The sequence below is a fragment of the Salminus brasiliensis genome, chromosome 14, assembly GCF_030463535.1.
Source record: "Salminus brasiliensis chromosome 14, fSalBra1.hap2, whole genome shotgun sequence".
In the NCBI taxonomy this organism is placed as follows: Eukaryota; Metazoa; Chordata; class Actinopteri; order Characiformes; family Bryconidae; genus Salminus; species Salminus brasiliensis.
Window position 1 is genome coordinate 4,406,435 of NC_132891.1, and position 23,388 is coordinate 4,429,822.

General features: G+C 41.3%; 1 protein-coding gene across 1 annotated transcript in view; it reads left to right on the forward strand.

Moving 5' to 3' along the window:
• nup210 (nucleoporin 210) overlaps positions 1 to 23,388 on the forward strand; it is a 48,718-nt gene that overhangs the window by 10,840 nt on the left and 14,490 nt on the right. The window contains exons 7-31 of the mRNA XM_072697008.1: positions 143 to 301; positions 610 to 678; positions 3,460 to 3,566; positions 3,717 to 3,857; positions 3,970 to 4,107; positions 4,618 to 4,773; positions 5,082 to 5,280; positions 5,841 to 5,986; positions 6,113 to 6,331; positions 7,212 to 7,385; positions 7,665 to 7,857; positions 9,442 to 9,548; positions 11,786 to 11,890; positions 13,284 to 13,385; positions 13,856 to 13,984; positions 14,985 to 15,112; positions 15,214 to 15,349; positions 15,554 to 15,616; positions 16,491 to 16,670; positions 17,989 to 18,069; positions 18,196 to 18,327; positions 18,679 to 18,837; positions 19,714 to 19,805; positions 19,986 to 20,160; positions 21,658 to 21,833. Of these exons, the coding sequence (XP_072553109.1) occupies positions 143 to 301; positions 610 to 678; positions 3,460 to 3,566; positions 3,717 to 3,857; positions 3,970 to 4,107; positions 4,618 to 4,773; positions 5,082 to 5,280; positions 5,841 to 5,986; positions 6,113 to 6,331; positions 7,212 to 7,385; positions 7,665 to 7,857; positions 9,442 to 9,548; positions 11,786 to 11,890; positions 13,284 to 13,385; positions 13,856 to 13,984; positions 14,985 to 15,112; positions 15,214 to 15,349; positions 15,554 to 15,616; positions 16,491 to 16,670; positions 17,989 to 18,069; positions 18,196 to 18,327; positions 18,679 to 18,837; positions 19,714 to 19,805; positions 19,986 to 20,160; positions 21,658 to 21,833 (3,466 nt within the window). The remainder of the gene's footprint in view (positions 1 to 142; positions 302 to 609; positions 679 to 3,459; positions 3,567 to 3,716; positions 3,858 to 3,969; positions 4,108 to 4,617; positions 4,774 to 5,081; positions 5,281 to 5,840; positions 5,987 to 6,112; positions 6,332 to 7,211; positions 7,386 to 7,664; positions 7,858 to 9,441; positions 9,549 to 11,785; positions 11,891 to 13,283; positions 13,386 to 13,855; positions 13,985 to 14,984; positions 15,113 to 15,213; positions 15,350 to 15,553; positions 15,617 to 16,490; positions 16,671 to 17,988; positions 18,070 to 18,195; positions 18,328 to 18,678; positions 18,838 to 19,713; positions 19,806 to 19,985; positions 20,161 to 21,657; positions 21,834 to 23,388) is intronic.

The following is a 23,388-nucleotide window of genomic DNA, read 5'->3' on the forward strand; positions in this document are numbered from 1 at the left end:
GTGGGTGGGTGGGTGGGTGGTCACTTTCTGATAGTAGATGCTGTATTTTGACCTCAGCTGTGGCGAGAGCTGACTGTAGGTCCCATCATGGTGTTTTGGCATTGTTGAGGACCTCTTCACGCATCTTCTTTGCCTTTTCCAGAGCTGATCATGCCCTGCGATCAGTATGAGCTCCACCTGAAGAACAGCGTGGCTGCTGCCGGAGGAGACCCAGATGCGGCCGTAGCGGAACTGGACCAGAGCAAATCCACCGTGCTCGCCCTCCGGCATGGACACACCAACATCGTCCTGGATCACAAGAGTATCCTTCAGTGAAGAGCGAATGAATGTGGGCGTGAATGCGATGCAGGCTATTGGCCGGCTGACTGGACCATTCGGATACTTGTCCATTTCTCGGTTTGCTCTACAGGCTGATGTGTATCATGTTTTTAGGGGGGTTCTCCTCATTTAACCCTGGGTTGGGTTGAACATGTGAGGCAGACACAATGTTTGGGAGCAGTTTTTGGGGAGAAAAGCTGAATTTTGTTCTTTGTTTTAATATTTAATCCAGTCGAGATCTCGTTCAGACAGGACCACTGAAACTCATTTCGCCTTAATTGTGAAACTCAGGTCTTGGGATGAAGGGGGCTTCACGGCTGCCAAATGGTACAATATATGTGGTGGAACCTGGATACTTAGGTTTGTCTACACTAATATTATCATCATTATTATTGTGTTTCAGAATTTGCAGGATATTGTAATAGGTCATATCGCAATACTTGGCACATTGCAGCCAGAGATTGTAATATGATCTGTTGTGGGACCTCTGTGGGCATCTCCACCCCGGATTACATTTACTTTACAGCATTTAGCAGACGCCATTTCTCCAGAGTGACTTACAAAAGAAAAGACCCCCTTAGCTAATTTATATAGACTAGAATTCAAAGATGCTTCTAAGCTTAGATACTACTAAATGAAGAAGCCAACCGAGAGCAATCGTACAGTAGTATACACAGACTATACCAGGACGTTTCTATACAGTGTGCTGTACAGTGTCCTTCACAGAACAGCAGTATGCAGCTCTATACATATTAAATATTGTGTAAACACAGCAGAGTACTTGTGAGATGAGTGATGGTGCAGTAATGCAGTAACTGTAGGATAAGAGTGATCAGAGAGTTTATCAGTAATATCTACGGCCTGTAGCTGATGATGGTGATCAGCTGTTGATGACGGTGATGGCCTGAGAGTAAAAACTGTTCTTGTGTCTGACAGTCTTAGCTGTATATAAGAAAATGAGTCATGTGCTTCATTTATTTTCTGATATAATATTGAATATGTGACGACTGGACGAGGGTCTGTGTCCTGCTGGTTTCATATAGGATGAATTAGCTTAATGTGGGACATTGAACATTTTGAATGCTGGGATATATATGCAATATGAAGCCAGTGCATTAAATCCACACCCAGTACATCTCTGAAAATCCCCAGTGCAGATTCCACCCTCCTAATAGAACTCAGACATATCAGGACTCTTGGTGCCAAGTTGTTTACATTTACATTTACGGTATTTAGCAGACGCTCTTCTCCAGAGTGACTCACTAAAGTGCTTCACTGTTCACTTAAGAATAACCTCAGTTTGAATAGACTAAAATCCAAAGGCCCCTCTTATCTTAGACTCTAAGTCAATATGGAGACCATAATACTCTACTCTTCACCCAAGTCCTCTCAGAAGAGGAGGGTCTTCAGTCTGGGTTTGAGGACAGCGAGCGTTGGACTCTGCTGTTCGGACCCTCAGGGGAAGCTCGTTCCACCACTTCGGTGCAGGACAGTCAAAAGTCTGGACGCTCGTCTTCCGTGGATCTTAAAGGATGGCGGGTCGAGCCGAGCCGTACTTGAAGCTGGAAGGGCTCTCGGTGCAGATCGGCTTTTGACCATCGCCATCAAGTACGGAGGGGCTGGCTGGTCCAGTCTTGGCTTTGTAGACCAGAGTCAGGGGTCTGAATCAGGAAGCCAGTGAAGTTGTTGTGTCCTGCTTGGATATAAAAAGCACAAAGTTGGCGGAAGAATGGACTAATATCTTCCTCAGGATCAGAATAGTGTTTACCTGGAGGAATCGACACTGTTGAGGGAAGGGGTGCATATAATGCCTGGTCTGGTGACTATGCTGTGCTACACCAATCCGAGTCCTTGGGCAAGACTCTTAACACTACACTGGCCCACTTCTGTAATACCAGAAACCTTGTAAGTCACTCTGGGTGGTAACATCAGCTAAATACCATAAATGTAAATATGCGGAAACCATGTATCTCCAGAATGGCAGCTTTACTTTCAATGGAAGTGGATGTTATAAGATTTTATTCCAGGTCATTTTGGGGCATTTCTATTGGTGTGATATTCTGATTGAAATTCTGTGAGATTCTGATATTCTTGAAGAACAACTGCCGGATTCACGTCACACCAAAAAGTAAAACACGGCAAAAAAACGAAGATGCACGGCATCTTGTGCGAGACAGTGGTGATTAGGTTTTTTTTTATTTAGTAAAGAGGAAATGATGCATGTGCCTGGGGAGCTTATTTCATATAGGGTGAATTAACTTAATGTGGGATATTTCAACATTTTAAATGCTGGAATATATTGCAAGATAAAGCCAGTGCCTTAAATCCACACCCAGTACATCTCTGAAAATTAATTATACTAAACGATTAAACTACGGTTTAATTAATTAAATCGTAATTAAACATGAAGAGAGTGCCGATTCTGTCCTCATGAAAGGAATCAGATATATTAGTGCTCTTAGTGCCAAGTTGTCTCAGACAACCTGCATTTCCTAATGTGGGACAGTCATTATTGTCAGTATTAAATCAATCAATCAATCAATCAAACAAACTTTATTTATATAGCACCTTTCAGACATAAATTTGAAATTCAAAGTGCTTGACAAGTGTTTGACAAAATAAGGATAGGATAATAAAAATACAAATAAAATAATGAAATATTTAATATAAGAATAAAAGGTAAATATTTAAGATGTAAATATTACAAGTTTTAAAAAAAATCAAACAATATTAATAAATAATAAAATAAAATAGTGGAAAAAATAAAAAATATATTTCAGGTAATAAAAACATAACAGAAATCAAAGTATATAAGTATGAAATATTAATTTATACTGAACACTACATTAAAGGGCAAAATCACATGAATTCATGTAATCACTTCTCAGGGCTGAAAGACTGGAAGACCATTTTCTTATGCTTTGTAATTCAGAGGTGCAGTTCTTGCATGGTTTTGGTGCATTTGATTATGATCATCCAAAAAGCTTGCATCTCCATTTGAGCTTGGAGTTTCTGCACCAAATAGTGCTTAGATGTCACACTCTACGTCAGTCAACTCTACGATATAATGTTTACCTGCTTAATAATATGAATTATTATTGTTATTATTATACAAAACTATATATTTCTGTGCTTTGTTAGTTTTTAAGATTCATCCTGGAGACCGCTGGATTCTGGAGACCAGAAGAACCTATGAAATCAGCATCGAAGTCTTTGACAAGTCAAGTAACAAGATCTATCTCTCAGATGTAAGTGAAAAAAAATCATATCCCTGGTACCGAGTATCGACCGATATGCAAAGTTTATGTATCAGTATCGGAACTGAAAAAGCTGTGGGTGAGTGGGTGGGACGTCATAGCTCTCTAATTAAGCCCCCACATGCTCTGCTTCTCTGACAGAACATACGGATCGAAACCACCTTCCCTAAGGAGTTCTTCCAGGTTTTGGAGTCGTCCCTGAACGGGTCCTACCACCGCGTGAGAGCTCTGAAACATGGCCAAACCATCATTGACGCCACCCTGAAGTCTGTCGTTGATCAGGTTGGTTGTTCCGCTGCGAAATTAAGTGAATATCAACGTTTCTGAGAACTTCCCGTGTGTGAGGCGCTCCTGTTGGGCTGTATCTGCAGTTCTGATCAGCTCTTTTCCTCAGGGTGGAACCATTCGAATGCTCCCTGTTCCAGTAAGGAATGAGCAGGACGTCGAAATCTACAACCCCATAGTCCTCACCCCCTCCATCCTCACGTTTCCATGGCAGCCTAAAGAAGGAGCCTACCAATACACCATCAAGGTACAAGGAAGCGTTGACTCCCCAAGTGCTGTAACTCAGTGGGATCAGTATTGCTTAGCTGGGACTATAAAACCAATACAGATTTAATAGTGTTATAAAATATAAATGCTATTATTATTATTAATATGCATATTAACATATTAGCTTTTTTTTTTTAATGTTTTAAGAAGCTCAAATTAATGAAATATAATTGTAATATGTGACCGTGGCTTTTTTCACCACTAGGTCAATTTAAGACACATTTTTATATATATATATAATTAATTATGTGTAGTAATAATGGCTATTATGCAATATACATAACATAACATCTTGGTCACATATTGGCCACATATTGACCTAATAAGCCTAAATTATGGGTATTTTCATCACTTTTGGCCATAAATATTTAGACGTAGATATTTGGCAACCTTTTGTAATTTTATTAAAGATTATTAAATTATATAAAGATTAAGATTATATAAAAGATTATTTTTGGATTGACTTTTTCATTTTATCTCTGTATTTCAGGCAACAGGAGGAAGTGGAAACTTCAGCTGGTCCTCCTCCAACACTGCGGTCGCCACGATCACAGTCAAAGGCGTGATGACCACTGTGCGAGACATCGGTGTTAGTGTCATCTACGCTCATGATCTCCGCAATCCGCTACATTTTGGAGAGATGAAGGTGAGATCTGTGGTCTAAGCTCAGTTTAGTGTAAAAGCATCTGTTATTTCTCTGATTTACAAAAATGACCTCGAGCCGGAAAAGACTAGGGGCTTGGCTACATGAACCAGATGCTAATAGACCTTTCTCACGGTTAGAATTGCTCGTATGCTTGACTGGATCCGTCTTGACTGTATGTTGATTCCTTGATTCAGCTTAACTGAACTGAACTTTTTGATTCTGACTCTTCTAAAGCACCTCCAGGTATGTGTCTCTCTCTCTCTCTCTCTCTCACTCTCTCAGTCCTGTGCATGTCTCTGCTGCCACAGGTGTACGTGATTGAGCCGGTTGGGATGGAGTTCAGTCCGTGTGCGGTGGAGGCGCGGGTGGGCCTGGGGCTGGAGCTCCCTCTGCGCATCTTCGGCCAGCTGAGCTGGGAGGCAGGAGAGAGAGTCACGCTGAGCGACTGCTCCCATTTTGACCTGCAGGTCGAGATGGAGAACCACGGCATCTTTCAGTTGCTAGAGGGTGAGCTGCATACAATCAAACCTGCAGCCAATCGTAATGCTTTATTCACGTTAGCTCAGTTCCCACCACTGGAAAAACTATGGACATGATTGGACTATGGACAGTACTTTGGTATTAAAGTTCTTTAGATCAAAGACAAATTAGATCAAACAAAACACAATGTACAGTATGTGGACAAAAGTATTGGGACAACTACACTACAATACTACAGGGGCCTTTATAAGACGTCCCATTCTAAACTCATAAGCTGGTCCCCCTTTTCTCTAAGCTCTACCAGCAGCAGCAGGTCTGGAGCTCTGCTGCAGTTATTGAGTCAGTTGGAGGCTTTTTTGCACTCTGCTCTGAGCTCAGCACTCAGCCCTGACCCCTGAGGGGCTTGATTTTATACACCTGTGGCAATGGGACTGAATGAAATGCCTGAATTCAGTGATTAAGAGGTGTGTCCCAATACTTTTGTCCATATAGTGGTTTGTATTAAGTTAAGTATCTTTTTTTTGATTAAGTATCATTAGATATAAGTATCAATGCTAGTCTGTGTGTATATATGTGTGTGTGTTCAGTGAGGGTGCCCCCAGGTCAGGACCACTGCAGTGGAATAAGAGTCCAGGCTTTAGCTCCAGGATACACCAACGTGCTGGTGAGCTACACCCATGGCAACGTTCACCTCAATGCGAAGATCACCATTGCGGCCTACCCTCCTCTCAAAGTAAGTCATTTAGGAGCACAGTCCAGTAAACCTTAGATTTTAGAGGTCAAATCCTGTGGTCCTCGAGTCTGAGCTTAAGCTGGACATTTGGAGACGGCTTTTCTCTCTGTCTCTGCACTGTAACAGGCTGTGGATCCTGTATCTGTCGCTCTGGTGACCCTCGGTTCTTCTAAAGACATGCTCTTTGAGGGCGGCCCAAAGCCGTGGGTTCTGGAGCCTTCCAAATTCTTCAGAAATCTGACCGCTGAAGATCCCAATAGCGTCACGCTGATCCTTACTGGCCCAGCCTCCCGGAGCTACTTCAGACACCTGGTGCAGGCCACCTGCCGAGCCCTTGGTGAACAGGTGAGTTTTTTTTTTTTTTTTTTTAAATCTGTGCACGTAACGTCCTAGCAACCACTTAGCAACGCCATGGCAGCCACCTCAGAACCACCTTGCACTCACTTAACACCAAAGCAACCACCTGGGATGCTATAGCAGGCATCGTAGCAATCACTAAGCAACACCACCCAAAATGCCATAGCAACCACATAGCAACCATGTAGCAACATAATAGCAGCCACCTCGCAATCACCTCACACCTATTTGGCTGCACCATAGGAACCACCTGGGATGCTATAGAAGTACAATTGCAACCATTTAGGATGCTATAGAAATACCATGGCAATCACTATGCAACACCACCTTATCTACCAAAGCAGCCAGTAAACATCACTATAGCAACCACCTATTAAAAATAATGCAACTATTTAGTAGGAATGTGGCAGCCACCTAGCAACCATCATGTAACCATTCAGCAACACCATAGCTACCACCCCAGGATGCTATAGCGACACCAGAGCAAACACCTGGGATGCTAATGCAACCTCATAACAACCACTAAGCAACACCAACTTGTATGCTATAGCGGTTACTTAACAACAACAACAACAACAACATAGCAACCAACAAGGGAAAAATAAAGCAACTACTAAGCAGGAATGTAACAGCCACCTAGCAACACCATAGCAACCCCTATGTAACCACTTAGCAACACCGTCGCAAACACCTGGGATGCTATAGCAACACCAGCTTGTACCATAGCAGTCACTTAACATCATAGCAACCACCTGGGATACCATAGCAACCACATAGCAAAAACAGTTTCCCTTATTGACCATGTAACAACAACAAAAAGGACTGTAGTTGTGGACTAATTTTCGGCTGGTCATTTGTGCCTTTCCAGGTGTTGGCAGTGACCGTGGGGAATCAGCCCACTCTAACCAACCCTTTTCCAGCTGTGGAGCCAGCTGTGGTGAAGTTCATCTGCGCTCCTCCATCGCGCCTGACCCTCGTTCCTGTGTACACAAATCCCCAACTGGACCGGTCCTGCCCTCTTCTCCAGCAGAACAAACAAGTGGTAGGCACATAAGCTGGTGCTGGTCAGCGGCTGCATGGTATTTTACACCCGCAATGTGCTGTAACAGGGTGGTACCACTGTTGAATCCTGTGCATTCCTGGAGGCCATTCAGGGCCATGTTTTTAGCTGAAAGTGAATATTCTGAAATCCATTAAAGCTCCCATAAAGCCAATATTGCACCAATGATTAGCAAACCACATATTAAGCGGCCCTGACCGGCTCCGTATTGATCACCCGTCCCAGTGAAGGCAGGAAGCAGATGATTATGATCTCTTACAGGTGCCCGTGTCTAATTACCGCAATCCTGAGCTGGATCTCGCAGCCTTTGACCAGCAAGGGAGGAAGTACGACAACTTCAGCTCATTGAGCATGGTGTGGGAGTCATCCAAAGTGGCCCTGGCCAGCATTGAACCCACAAAGCCCATGGAGCTGCACTTACTGGAGGACAGCAACACGCAGAAGAAGCTTCATGGTAGGTGCAGCTCTCCACCTCTGCCACACTCCTGTTCCAATCCTAGTAGTATCCCAGCAGACTTGGCTGGCTGGCTAAGGTGTGTTGAAGTTGGACTAGTCTTGTGTAGTGTTCTTCAGGTTTTAGCCTCATAATCCCATTATTCTAAAGTTTGTACTGTAGAAGCTCCAGATCTCATCAGAACAGATAAAGCAGGTGAACATAAATCCAGTAAAAGGAGAAACAAGAGCTTCTCATTCTAAAGAAAGAAAGTAGTGAGATCTTGTCTGTGAGCTAGTCTGAAGAACAGAGCTCGGTTCCTCCCGGTTTCTCCTGGACGCCCCCCAGTCCAGCCAGCACAGCGTGGAGGATGTGTTCAACTCCAGCAGCAGCAGCTAAATAATACTAAATAATACTAAATAATACTAGACTCCTCTTAATTAGTCCATGAATTAAAATCTATGAAAATAATAATCTAAATAAAGTGAAAGATTTATTGTGAAATTTGATCATTCTTACAAACGTTGTTTTTTTTTTTTTTTTAATTAAAGTTTATGTAGTGGACTAATATACCAGTGGAATGTTTTAAAACAAGCAGAAATATAGAATAAGAGTAATACTATAATCACACAAATAATCATTTAATACAGTTTAATTCTCAACATTTCCTCATGTATCATTTATCATTGTATAATTCTTTATATCATTTTAGTTGTAGGTTTGTGTAGTAAAATGCTCTTCCAGTGGTTTTCCAGTCTTTTGCAGGAAATGACAACATTTACTTAAAGCGCTATTAGTGCAAAAAGAAATGTTTGTTGGAAATGAAAAATTGCCAAAATGTGTGTGCATTTTTCTTTTATCAATATTTTTAAATATATTAATATTTAATATTTAAAATAATTTTTTTTCAACATTGATTTAAACACAGGTATTGAGAGAGATATATAATTAATGAAATATAATATATTATAATTTTTTTTTTTGGTCAAAGGCTGCGAAATTAAATTATTTATTTGGGGGGAGGGGTATTTATTTATTTTGATCATATATTATATTTATTTTTTTGGCTTGTTAATGTCAGTTTTCCAGTGCAGTTTAGTAAAAGTGTTTCCGCTATCCACTAGTAATCAATAGTTGGTCATATTTCTTTATTTTCAATGTTTTCCTTAATGTTTTTAATATGTTTAGTTTATTGTTGTTGGGAAACAAACCAAAAAAAACTCCCTACTTTTTTGTTTCTTACTTTGTGACAAAATGTAAATCTGGCAGTTTTATTGTATATTATTGAGAAACGTCATGATAATTGGACCAATAGAAATGCTCCAAAATGACTTGGCTACATCTTTTTACATAGACTTCCATTGAACGTCAAGTAGGCTTAAACCATCCTGTGGTTCCTGTGGCAGTTTTACTAGGTTTCTTGTTTTGCCACAGAATAATCCATTGACATTTGGTCAGAATTTGTGTTTCCTGAGCAATTCTGTTGTAATCCAGTTGTTGTGAGGTCAGGGGCTTTCACTGCAGGCATCTCCTCTTCATTCCAGATGTGATTCTTTTGTTTCCTTAAAATCCCGTTAAAAACATTTCTGATCTGTCTGTCTGCAGGTCGTCAGACGGTGCTCGTCCATCATCAGTCCGGGCTCGCAGCCGTCACTGTTACCGCGGTGGGCTACCAGTCGTCTCACCTGGAGGCCGCAGCAGTTGTCCGTGGGGTAGGCAGATAATCTCTCGTGACTCTAAACCGTTCAGCCATTTCATACACACCCAGCACCAGACACCACGCTGAGATGATGGCTCAGGAGCTCTGTTTCATTTCCTCTGAAGCCGGGGAGGAAACGGTGGGTGACCGCAGACATGCCTTGTTCCCTCGTGGTTGCCAGGGACGACGGGTGACAACAACAAACAGAGGCTGTAAAACAGGCAGAAGTGCATGTGCATGTTATTGAGCAAACCTGGTTCATTAAACGCTTCAGTGATGCTTCACAGGGCTATGGTGACGGTAATGAAACCAGGGCTGTAACTATTGATTATATCGTTAGCCAAGTCATTTTAATGACTAATCAAATAAACAGACTTTAAAAAGATTTAGAAACTTAAACACTAACAGAAAATTAGGCTTTGATTAAGACCTGTAGGCTCATTTTTAATATTAAATCTTAGTAATGGAAAGCTAATATTGACTGTAATATTAAAATTAATATTATATTCTAGCTCATATTTCTCTCATTCTAGGTTTCTGTTGCTCAAAGCACTAAAATATGCAGAAATATCAGATTTTCACTCCAAAAACTTATAAGTGGGGTTGGGCGATATGACAATTTGTTTTGAATTGCTTCATAAACTTTTATTATCGTGATACGCAATATACTTTCTAAGCATATTGAAAGCATATTGATCTAAGCAATATTGTTAATATTATCTGTACGTAAAGAACCCTAATCAGCTGCAGGTTTCATTACTAACAGTGTAATTAGACTGCTTTAAATAGATGAAGAGCAGCAGATGTTGAGTTGAAATTACTGTATTCAGTACAGGAGAGAATCTGAATAGTAGTTTATTACTGATGATGTCTTTACATATTGTGATATACCATTTTTACCATATCGCCCAGCCCTAGTTATGTAAGATCAAATAAATGTAATTAAAATAATTAAAAAAAAGTGTGTGTGTGTGTGTGTGTGTGTGTGTGTGTGTGTGTGTGTGTGTGTGTGTGTGTGTGTGTGTGTGTGTGTGTGTGTGTGTTATATTATGAAATGTAAACTTTCCTACAAAAGTAGATGTTTTTATTTTTTAATTCTTGATGATGTGTTGATGTAGAAGTTGATGTGGTGGACCAATGTACCAGTGCAATCGGATATTTCTGTACCTTCATGCTTGAAAACAAAAAAAGCAGAAATGTAGAATAAGAGTAATAATATAATAAGATGAATATTCTTTTAATACAGTCTAATTCTGGACATTTTTTTTCTCTTATTTTTATGACATCAGTTTATTTGTAGGTTTATATAGTAAAATGATCTTCCAGTGGTAGATATTGTACATTGTTTTAGTGTTTGAAGCCAGTGAAACCTGTCCACCAGTGCAGAGTGACAGTAATGCAATAATAATAAGAAAATTATAGAATCATATATAAATAAATATTGATTATGTTGGATATATTGACTACTTTTAAGATGAATATTTAACTTGACCCGAGAAATCGGCTTTGTAGCGCATCATAATGCAGATCTCATCACTTGAGGTTCACTAAAAATGTTTGTCAGTCAATTATTTCCCAAAGTGAACAATCAGAATAATATTTAATACGTACAAGGAGTTTATATTGGTCAGTGTGCACATGTATGACATACTAAACAGACCAAAAAAGTATCAACAAAGTATCAATAATGTGGCTTTATTGTCATTTATACTTCAATGAAATTCTCCTCTTTTGCATATCCCAGCTTAGAAAGCAGGGGTCAGAGCATAGCGTCAGCCATGCTACAGCACCCTGGAGCAGATATGGCTAAGGGCCATTAAGGGCTTTGCTAAAGGGCAGCTTAGCGAAGCCACATCCCTGTAATCAATAAGCCAGTGCTCTAACTGAGCTTCCACTGCACACTCTTAGCACACTCTTTTTAACCCCTGAAACCCTCAAGCCAAACTAGATGAAAATGTGAGTGAGATGATAAATTCTATTTAGGATTTACCTAGTAAACTAACTGAGGGCCTCTGGAGTTACCCAATAGAAGGAGAGTCATGTTCGGGGCAGTAGATGTAAAAAGGTCCCCTGTGAAAGCAGCCTGAAGAGATGTATATGTGCATAATGACGAACACTTATACTAATAGGCAAAGATCTGTCAAGGTTAAACAGGACGTCTAGACGGCTCTAGATCAAACACACTGTATTGTTGTATATCCTGATTCACTGATCCACTGATTCACTTTAATGCACACACCTTTCTGGCAGTTTGAGCCCCTGACACCTGTGTCTGCTACGCTGGATCTCCTGCTGGTGGAGGACGTGCGAGTGAGCCCAGAATCTGTCACCATATATAACCACCCTGGCGTGCGGGTAGGCGCTTCTCTTCATCTCCCCTAACCTCAACATATGCAGCCACTTGTAAGAGGATGTCTGCGTGCTACATTATAATAGTGTAATATTTTCTGGCTGTTGCACAAGAACCTTAAAAAACGTAACAGGAGAAGACAATATAAAGAACTTCTGCCAGATTTACATGGTCAAAAAGAGAAAAACGGCAAGAATGGACATACAAGGTTTTTGCACGACAGCAATGATTATTCAGTATTGCAGTTTTGGTTCAACCAGTATTGGTTCAAATGACCACTGAAAGCAACGCTATGTGAGAACTGGCCTCCTCCTACAGTTAGGGATTCATTTTTAATAACACCACTGCTGTAAATATAAATTGCACTATGAGCGCCCCCTCATGGACCGCTGTACATGTGCATTTGTTGACCAGCTGAGAGCTCCAGAAGCTTGATCTGAAGGTAGAGAAGCATGTGGGCTGAGGTGGTAGGGTAACACTACAGGATTTTACACTAATATGACTCGGCGGTGCTGGGGGGCATCCCCCCCCTACTGGCTCCCACTGACAGTCAGTGTACAATCAACATAAAGCTGCCATTTTAAGATAAAAATTACATAAAAAGTACATAACGTTGCTTTATGCTGCGTGTTCTGATCATTTTGACTAATTACACATGAGTGTTTTGATCAGGGATCTTGTAAGTACCGACAGATATTGGTATTGGCCAGATATCAGCAGACGAAGTGTCTTGGCTATCTAAGCATAAAAAGTAATTGATCTGATCCAGATCAAAATAGTGTATTATAAATGTGATAGTTACAAAAGAAACAATTTAAGAGCTTTAGAAACCCTTTATATGTAGCTATTTGGTTACAAGCAATTTATTAGGTATACTTAAGTACTCTTTCATGCAATTATCCAATCAGCCAATCATGTGGCAGCAGTGAAACGCATAACGTCCTGCAGATACAGGCCGGCAGCTTCAGATAATATTAATCAACCATCAGAATGGAGAAAATTGGTGCCAGTTCTGGTTTGAGTATTTCTACTACCGGTGATCTCCTGGGCTTTTCACCCCAACAGTCTCTAGAGTTGCTCAGAATGGTGTAATAAATAAAACTGGGCAGCAGTTCGGCAGTTCTGCAGTTCTGTGGATAGAAACGCCTTGTAGACGAGAGAGGTCAACAGAGAACGCTCAGACTAGTTGGAGCCGACGGCAATAACGGTCTACGGTAACTCTGATAACCACTTTGTACAGCTGTGAGGATCAGAACAGCACCTCAGAATGAGGGTATGCTCAGAGAGTGTATATGTATATAGAGCTTTACAGTACCTGCAGTTTGCCCCTGTTTAGTGGTTTAATGCTTCCTGTCGGTCATTCATTCATTCGCTCATTCATTCGTCTCTGTTCTGCAGGCTGACCTCACTTTGCAGGAGGGCTCTGGCTATTTCTTTCTCAATACAAGTGTTGGGGGAATAGCCGAAGTGGTGTTCCAGGAGTCTCAGGGAACTGCTGAGGTGGGTTGTATTGGTGCCAAAGGCCATGAGGCTGCTAAAGCTCTTCTGTTTAAGCAAAGTGCTTCGAAACTAGACTTATGTGTCGGGTTGGGCAGTTCAAGGAACGCTTTACGGCTTTTGAAATGAACTGTTTTTATTTATTTATTTATTTGTTTATTTATTATTTCCAATTCTGTTAACTTTTAATGCGTTTAACTGTATGGAGACTGACCCCAAGTGACCATTTTCTCATTTGTATCTGCTTGGGCAAATAAGTCCAGCTTTTGTTTTCTTTATTGTTTTGTTTACTTTGATCTAGTTACTTTAAAAAAGGTCGTTCTCCTTTTTTCCTGTTTGTATCCATTTTGTTCAAAGAGCTCAAACCCTTTCATCTGAACCTGAAGATGTGAAATGCCCCGGCCTCTTCGGACAGCTGTAGGGGTGAAGGAACGTCAGTTTGTTTGGTGTTTATGCTCCCTAATGTCTTCCAGGTGGTGCCGATGCGACCAGGGGTCTTGCAGGTAATGGTTCATGACCTCTGCTTGACCTTCCCTGCCCCGGCCACAGCTACGGTTCACATCTCGGACATTCTGGAGGTTTACGTCCGCGTGGTTGATAAGGTCAGTAGAGGCGGGTCTGTTCGAGGGGTGGGCAGTATGATATATCGTAGATGGCTTCAATAAACAAATGTGCGGACCAAAGTGGAGTGTCTGACGGTCCGGACCAAACAACGTAGGTGTGAAAGCACCCTGATGATGGCTCCTCTATGTTCTCTGGTTCGATTCTGGTTTGATTCTTCTGGTTCGAGTATTTCTAGAACCGATGATCTCTTGGATGATCTCCAACAGTCTCTAGAGTTGCTCAGAATGGTGTAATAAATAAAACTGGGCAGCAGTTCTGCAGTTCTGCGGATAGAAACGCCTTGTAGACGAGAGAGGTCAACAGAGAACGCTCAGACTGGTTGGAGCCAACGGCAGTCAATAGCGGTCTACAGTAACTCTGATGACCACTCTGTACAGCTGTGGGGATCAGAACAGCACCTCAGAATGCACAACGTCATGTCCAGTCATGAGGCGGTTGGGCCACGACGAAAGAAAGCCATGTTAGGTTCAGGGTAGTGTTCCTAATAAAGTGCTCAGCGAGTGTATATGTATATACCCTGATGATGGTTCTTCTATGGCCCAGGTCCTCAAATCTGGAAGTTCAGGGGACAAGGTTCCAAAGCCAAAGACTGGACACTGGATAGTCAAGTCAAGTCAAATTTATTAGTATAGTGCTTTTTACAACTGTTGTCGTCACAAAGCAGCTTTACATAATTAGTAATTAATAAAACACAAAGACAAAAAAGAAATAATGTAAGAAGACATGACCGATTAATCTGGACAAGGTCCAGATTTAAAAACCTCTGGTCACTCAGCGGACCGTCTGAAGCACTGATATCGCGTATCACCAAAAAAGTCCTTAAATATCGTGATATAATATTTTTACCATATTGCCCAGCCCTAGCTTCCAGGCTGGCGAGTATGGAAGAAAGGCCTGCATCACTGAGCGACCGTTAATAGAAAGTCTTTGCAGTGTGATTAGAGGGTGAGAACATTGTGCTGTATTGCTGGATTTCAGGTGGAGATTGGGAAGTCCGTCAAAGCGTACGTTCGCGTTTTGGACGACAACAAGAAGCCCTTCCTCGCCAAATATTTCTCCCACATGAATCTGAAGCTGAAGGCCGCGTCATCCATCGTTTCCCTGCAGTGAGTTTATTAAACAGAAATCCAACATCCGGAGAGATTTACAGGCCGCTACTTGATTTACAGCCGCTCGTGTAATTGGTCATCTCCGCTTCTTTGGGTAGGCCTCTGTCGGAGTACTCTGAGAAGGACACCGCCACTTTCCTGGTCAAAGGCTTAGCGATTGGCCAGACCAGTGTGTCTGCAGTGGTGATGGACAAGAACGGTAGAAGAATTACATCTGCTCCACAGCAAATCGAGGTAAGCCCAGTCTTGCTGCTTTACCACTGAGCAGGTGGTGTCTTAATTAGTTTCTGCTTCTGAATGAAGCCTTTCCTGATGTGCTGTTTATACGCCTGTCATGGAAATAATACATTACACATTTTAGAAGAGATAAAAATGAGGAAAATGGCTAATTTGTAATTTTTATTATATTTTTTTTTCCCTCTCCCCTTCTCTCTGTAGGTTTTCCCACCGTTCAGGCTGCTTCCACGAAAAGTCACTCTGATTATCGGTGCGATGATGCAGGTAATGTCTTGTTTATTTGATTTTGTTGAAGGACAGGAGTTTGCCTAAAATAAATTCATGAATAAATCATCACCTCAGTCGTTTATCTCAATAAAGCAGCACAAGCATTTTTTAACTGTAGAAGCTCCAGATCTCATCAGAGCAGATAAAGCAGGTGAACATAAATCCAGTAAAAGGAGAAACAAGAGCTTCTCATTCTGAAGAAAAAAAGAAGTGAGATCTTGTCGGTGAGCTAGTCTGAAGAACAGAGATCAGTTCCTCCAGGGTTCTCCTGGACGCCCCCCAGTCCAGCCAGCACAGCGTGGAGGATGTGTTCAACTCAAGCAGCAGCAGCAGCAGCAGCAGCAGCAGCTCACCTGATTTACCATCATTAAGCCCTGATTTACCCCCAAACCAGGTGTTGATCTGAGGAGAACTCTAAATAACACTAGACTCCATGAGAGAGGAGAACTTTGGAGATGTTCTAATGATGAACACAGTGATGGAGAACCTCCACTTTTATTAGTGTTTATTCTAATATCAGTGTTTTACTGAGGAGATAAACACTTACTGCTCAGTTAGAGGAGAAGTTTAAGTGTATTGGGGTGGTGTGGTATAGCATTGTTTAGTATTTATGGGCAAATTAGAACTAAGATATTATTTCTTCAGTAAATTAAAAAAATATATTTGATGATAATTGATTTCGGTGAGCTGCTATTACTGCTCTGAGGATTTGAGCATCTGTCTTCAAAGTACAGTGCAAGCGGCAATCATTAAAGTCCAAGCACTGAACACCATTCAGGAGCCAGAATGGCACAAACGATGAGCAGTGTTTATAAACTGGCCTTAATTACACAGAGATTCATGTCACAGAAGTTTTCATGTCTGTTCATAGATCACTTCGGAAGGAGGTCCGCAGCCCCAGTCCAACATCCTCTTCTCTCTAAGCAATGCTGACATAGCATCTGTAAACAGTATGGGTCTCGTTCGTGGAACCGCTGTTGGAAACATGACCGTAACCGGAGTCGTGCAAGCCGTCGACACGGAGTCTGGCAAACTGGTGGTGGTCTCTCAGGTAACCCTGTATATGAGTTTCCTTTTACTGAATGGACAATCCTGTATCACGATATTTAAACTACTATTCAGATCCTCTCCTGTACTGAACACAGTGATTTATACTCTAGAACATCTGCTGCTCTTCATCTAATGAACCCAGTCTAATTACACTGTTAGTAATGAAACCTGCAGCTGATCAGTGTTTATTAAGTAGTAATAACAGTCTCCTCCATATGCTTAGAGAAGCATATTATGATCACAATAACAAAATTTATCATGATATGATCAAATATTGTCAAATTGCCCAGCTCTACTCAGCAGTTAGCGCTCTGGCTGTTGATGACTGACAGGGTTGTGGGTTTGATACCCGGGTTCGGCAAGCTGTCACTGTATGGGACCTTGAGCAAGGCACTTCACCCTCTCTGCTCCCTGGGCACAGAAGTTCACTGGTGTGTGTGTGTGTGTCATCAGATTGATTGCTTACACATAAAAGGGCCATTCAATAAAAATGGACTTAACAATAACAAGCTATTTAAAGACTAAAAACACTTTGTGGGTTTTATGGAAATATGCATCAGCAGTTGTGCAAATACAAATATATTGCATAGCAAAAGCAAGAAATTCATTTAGTTGATTGGGTCAGTAGTTGTAGGGCAGATATTATCGATTAATATTAGTGATCAGATTATTTACACCTTATTATGTCAAATACTCTTTAAATACTTTTTATAAAACAGCCCATGCAATACAAATGGGCTTAACAATAATAAACCATGTAAAGCCTTTAAAAAGGAGCTTTATTTCCCTTTATTTGGAGACAATAAGCTTCAAAGACTTCAATCATTTAAATACAAACAATTTTATTAACTAATCTATTATCATGCAAATTGCCAAATATTTAATTCACTAAGAAGGTATATTTAATTATTTGATTTTTATTTAGTTTGTCTGAGTCCTAGTGATGTCCCATTCCTGTCATTTTGCTCCGATCCGAGTCTCTAAATGCTGAGTATCAATCAGTGTAAATAATAACCCAGCCCCACAGTTTGGATCAGACGAGCTTCTGATTAACGGGTTCAGTACAATCCTTTATTTTCAGGATCAGTTTCTGTAATCAGACTTTCTGGACTGACTGATTTAGTTTAGTCAGACTTTTCTTAAAATGATGTTTTATAGTGTTTAATATCTTATAATCCAGTCTGATCTCCTCCCTGACCAATCAGCTCCCAGCTGTGGGCAGTAATGTCTGCTAATGGCACTTTGAGGACAATACCCGATCTATTAACATATGGCTACGTCGGCCCTGATCCCGGTTTAAATACTGTTGTTGTTTACAGGATCAGGTGGAGGTAGAGGTGATCCAGCTGAAAGCCATCCGCATCCGAGCCCCCATCACAAGAATGAAGTCTGGCACCATGGTAACCAAGCACATTGAGTTCCTTTATGAATACTATATATAATCCTGCTCCCCTCGAAGAATGCAATAAAGCAATAAAATAGTATGGTTTTGTTTGTAAGCCTCTGTTTTCTCCCCCCTGTCTTAGATGCCAGTCCATGTGATGGGTCTCACCAGTAGTCAGACACCGTTCTCGTTTGGAAACGCTCTACCTGGGCTCACCTTCCACTGGTCTGTGACGAAGAGGGACACACTGGAAGTGCACACACGCCACTCTGAGGCGAGTTATGCTTATATTTAGCTTAATTTGTAGGACCATTGAAGGCCAGTGTAATATTTAAATACTATAAATCATCACTATCATGCAGAAACCTCATCTCTCTATAAATGTAACTTTACTGGGGAAGGAAAAACCTATATATATATATATATATATATATATATATATATATATATATATATATATATATTAGTTTGTGTGTGTGTGTGTGAACTAATATATAATAACTAATATATATTAGTACATATACCCTCCTCTTCATCGTCAGGGACATTTCGGCCCCTGCTCAGACTGCTGACTGCTAGTTTTTCCAAGTTGACCTGTGGTTTAACCCTGTGCATTCTTCTCCAGGCCTCGGTGCAGCTCTCTGCCGAGCACAACTTTGCAATGAACGTGGTCGGCCGAAGCAAAGGCCGCACAGGCCTCAAGGTGGTGGTGAGGGCTGTAGCCCCCGAGGCCAGCCACCTGGAGGGCAATGCTGTGGAGCTTTCTGATGAGATTCAGATACAGGTACGGTTTTGCTTCACCTGTACTGCACACAGTCCACTGTAAGGTCCAGCGCATATTACCCGGCACCACCTAACACCTAACCATTTTTATTATTATATAAAAATTGCTGTGTTGACACTGGTGTCTATAACTCACTCACGCTCCTGATCTGGCAGAGAAGTGGTGTTTTATTGCTTCTTCATCTAAATGTGAGCACAGGGTGTTTTGTCACTGTGTAATGAAGCCCTAAACCCAGTCACTAAGACCGTCGCCAAGAGAGTCAACACCGCGGCATTAAGACCCTCCACACCTGCCAGACTAGTGGTGGATGAATGGACCAGTAGAAATGCTCTAAATTACTTGGAGTGAACTCTTATTTGACTTCCTCTTTGACTTCCAATCAAAGTTAAGCACTTTTTAAAAAATGTGCGTGTGTGCGTATATAAAAAATATAATAAAAAATTAAATTAAATGTAACTCTTTATTTTTTAATATAGAAAATGTTTTTCAGGTGTAGCTTCTATTAGTTACTGATTTAAGGTATTTAACATGGTGCCATCAGTTCCTAATGAACAGTGTAAATGCTAATCACATACCTTCAGAAATTGGTAGAGATTTCAGCATTTGCATCAGCAAATGCATTATCATGCTGGATATTTTTATATTCAGATATATAAAGATTTATTTACTGTTTTTTTGTTTTTGTTTTTTTTAATAGATCTGTTTTTCATTAAACTTCATTAGGCCTCATTTACGTCACCCAGCTGTTCAGCATTTCTGTTCAAATCAAATGTCCAATGCTTAGTTGATGTTCTGTAGGAAAATAAAAGCGGAGTAGTTCTCTGATGCTGTTCTTTCCAAGAAAACCAAATGTTTGTTTCTCTGTGTTTTTATAAGGTTTATGAGAAACTGCACCTGCTGAACCCAGAAGTGCAAGCTGAGGAGGTTCTGATGTCCCCAAACTCCTTATTAAAACTTCAAACCAACAGGTAAATGGAATACACTGCAGAGGCCAAGGCTAAAGTGGTGTGTGGGGGGGGATGTGTATGTTGTGAATGGGATGCTAACTTGATGAGCTTTTCACATGGCTTCTCTTTGAAGACCTGTTATGATTGACGGCATCAATTTAGTTTACTGTGATTCCTGTATCTGTTTTACTCTGTGGTCAGGGATGGCCAGGGTACGCTGTCGTACCGGGTGCTGGACTGTCCTGACAAAGCTGCACTTGTTCAAGTGGACGAAAAAGGCCATCTGTCTTCAGGCTCTCTGACTGGCATGGCGTCCTTGCAAATCACCTCTCAGGAAACCTTTGGAGTCAACCAAACCATCATCCTCGCTGTGAAGGTAATGATTCCCTCTTAAGCATAGAGCCTGGAGGTAGCTAGAGGGAGTGCAGTGCTGTCCTGTTAAAAGTCAGTGTGGTAGCAAGGCTGGGCAATATTGATGCAATTCATTATTGCCATATTTAAAAGCAGTATTTCTGTATTATGCACTGAAAACATGCTAGAAATATTACTAAAACTGAAAAGCAACACCAGGGTATAGTTGTCACGGTGTACCAGTACAGGTGATGTATTGCCCAGCCATAAGCAGCAGCGTAGTCTGACAGTATTTAGACCAAGGTTTGATTTATTCTTAATCAGGGTTCCTACGGGTCCTGGAAATCCTGGAAAGTCTGGGAAAATAAACATGCTAAAATCCAGTACTGATTAATAAAAATAGAAAAATTTAAAAACATTTTTATAAGTCATGGAAAGTATTGTTAAAAGTTCCTGCCATTTATATATAATTCTATAAAATGCAAATATTTATAGTAGCATAATTTTTCACATGAGTGATTGCTGACTGTATTTCATATGTCCATATGTCCACAGTTTTGGCCGTGGTATCATAAATGTGCATTATGTTGTTGACTAGCTAGCCTGGACAGTCTTTAAGCTGCTAGTGTAAACAAATTACAAACAAATTATGGGAAAATCTTTGGTCCTGTAATTTTTAGTTTTTTGGTGCTTGAAAAGTCATGGAAAGTCCTTGATTTTTTTTAATTTGTGTGTGTGTGTGTGTGTGTGTGTGTGTGTGTGTGTGTGTGATCACCATTCATACACCAATCATAGTTCATATATATATATATATAGCCAAGTCAAACAGTAAATATTGAATGAACTATGATTGGTGTATGAATGGTGATTAGCGCTCATTCCATATATCTCACTGTTTATCATCATTATATATATATATACACACATGTTTTATATAATTTCCTTCATATATATAATCTGTATCTCAATGTTCTTTCAATATGTATCGTCATTCATTCCATATATAATCAGCGTTCATTATGTATGAATGCTGATATTCTAATACTTGTTAGCTATGTTCGCTATGCTCAAGACTCGCTGGGTTAAGTTGTTGAGGTCCTATATCGGAAACTACATAAGTGCTTGAATGTATTTGAGGTTATGTATCAATTATACCTTCAATCAGCAGCTTTAGGATCACGCTGATGCTCCACTGACTGTAACAGGGAGAATAGTGGATGTTATTCCCATGGAGCTGCATGTGTGAAATCCTGCAGTGTTACTCTACCACCTCAGTCCACATGCTTCTCTACCGTCAGATCCCGCTTCTGGAGTTCCCAGCTTGTCCAGAAATGCATGTGTACAGCATGTGTACAAAATGATTTTTGTATTTAAAAGTGAATTACTCTCCCCAACTGTATGGGGCCCCCCCCCCCCCAAAAAAAAAAAACAATTTTCTCATAATCCTGCTTTAGTACACTAACCCTCCAAAAGTATGAGTACGCTCAGTTTTTGTTCAGTGGTGTTGTGTTGTGTGTTGCAGGTGGTCACTGTGTCCTACATGAGGCTGAGCACCAGTCCAGTTCTGTACATGGCTAACAGGGAGACCTTAGCTGCCATCCCGCTGGGCACAGTCCTGACTTTCACTGTTCACTTCCACGACAGCACTGGAGAAGCGTTACACAGCCACAACTCCCACCTCACTTTCTCCACTAACAGGTACAGCTTCTGCTTTTCATTACTCTGAGTTTTATAGACACTGAGGAAAAGAAGGCCTCTCTTTAGTGGCTTCTGTTAAACTATTTTAGGAATTTCACTGGCCACTTTATTAGAAACACCTCCTGTCTGCTTCCCCTCGCTGGCCACTTTATTAGAAACTCCCCATTTGTGCATCCACTCGCTGGCCACTTTATTAGAAACACCACCTGTCTGCTTCCACTTATTGGCCACTTTATTAGAAACTCTCCATTTGTGCGTCCACTCGCTGGCTACTTTATTAGAAACTCCCCACTCACTGGCCACTATTAGAAACTCCCCATTTGTGTGTCCACTCGCTGACCACTTTATTGGAAACTCCCCATTTGTGCTTCCACTCGCTGGCCACTTTATTGGAAACCCCTCCGGTCTGCTTCCACTCACTGGCCACTTTATTAGAAACTCTCCATTTGTGCGTCCACTCACTGGCCACTATTAGAAACTCCCCATTTGTGTGTCCACTTGCTGACCACTTTATTGGAAACTCCCCATTTGTGCTTCCACTCGCTGGCCACTTTATTAGAAACACCACCTGTCTGCTTCCACTTATTGGCCACTTTATTAGAAACTCTCCATTTGTGCGTCCACTCGCTGGCTACTTTATTAGAAACTCCCCACTCACTGGCCACTATTAGAAACTCCCCATTTGTGTGTCCACTCGCTGACCACTTTATTGGAAACTCCCCATTTGTGCTTCCACTCGCTGGCCACTTTATTGGAAACCCCTCCTGTCTGCTTCCACTCACTGGCCACTTTATTAGAAACTCCCCATTTGTGTGTCCACTCGCTGACCACTTTATTGGAAACACCTCCTGTCTGCTTACACTTGCTGGCCACTTTATTGGAAACCCCTCCTGTCCACTTCCACTCGCTGGTCACTTTAATTGGAAACCCCTCCTGTCTGCTTCCACTTATTGGCCACTTTATTAGAAACTCCCCTCTCATTGGCCCCTTTATTGGAAACATCTCCTGTCTGCTTCCACTCGCTGGTCACTTTATTAGAAACTCCTAATTTGTGCTTCCATTCGCTGGCCACTTTATTAGAAACATCTCCTGTTATACACACACAGGTCCTCTATACAGGTGTACAGTATACCTCTAGTACCAGTATATATCCTCTACCCCTTTCATCACTGATCAGTTTCAGACCATAGGAGCTGCTGTTGTCTGTATATTTTCGGGGGGTTGGTCCATTGTCAGCACAGCAGTGACGCTGACACGGTAGAGTTGTTGGTAATGTATGTGGTGCTATTGTAAATGTGTCCGGTAGAGTGGCTAGGTTGGGATTGGGTCCACCTTCCAACAACATCATAAACTACTAGAGCTGAGGTCTTTAACTCTGGACCTTCAATCCAGGTGCCTGTCCAGCTGGGAAATCCAGGACCAGAAACTGGGATTTATGGGCAGAAGTTGAAGAGCTCCCCACAAATCAAATGTAGACCTGCAAGGTGGAGCTACACGGTGGAGGGGGTTGGGTGGGGGTGTATGATCTGTGTCGTAGCTCAGAATTGGTTGGAAG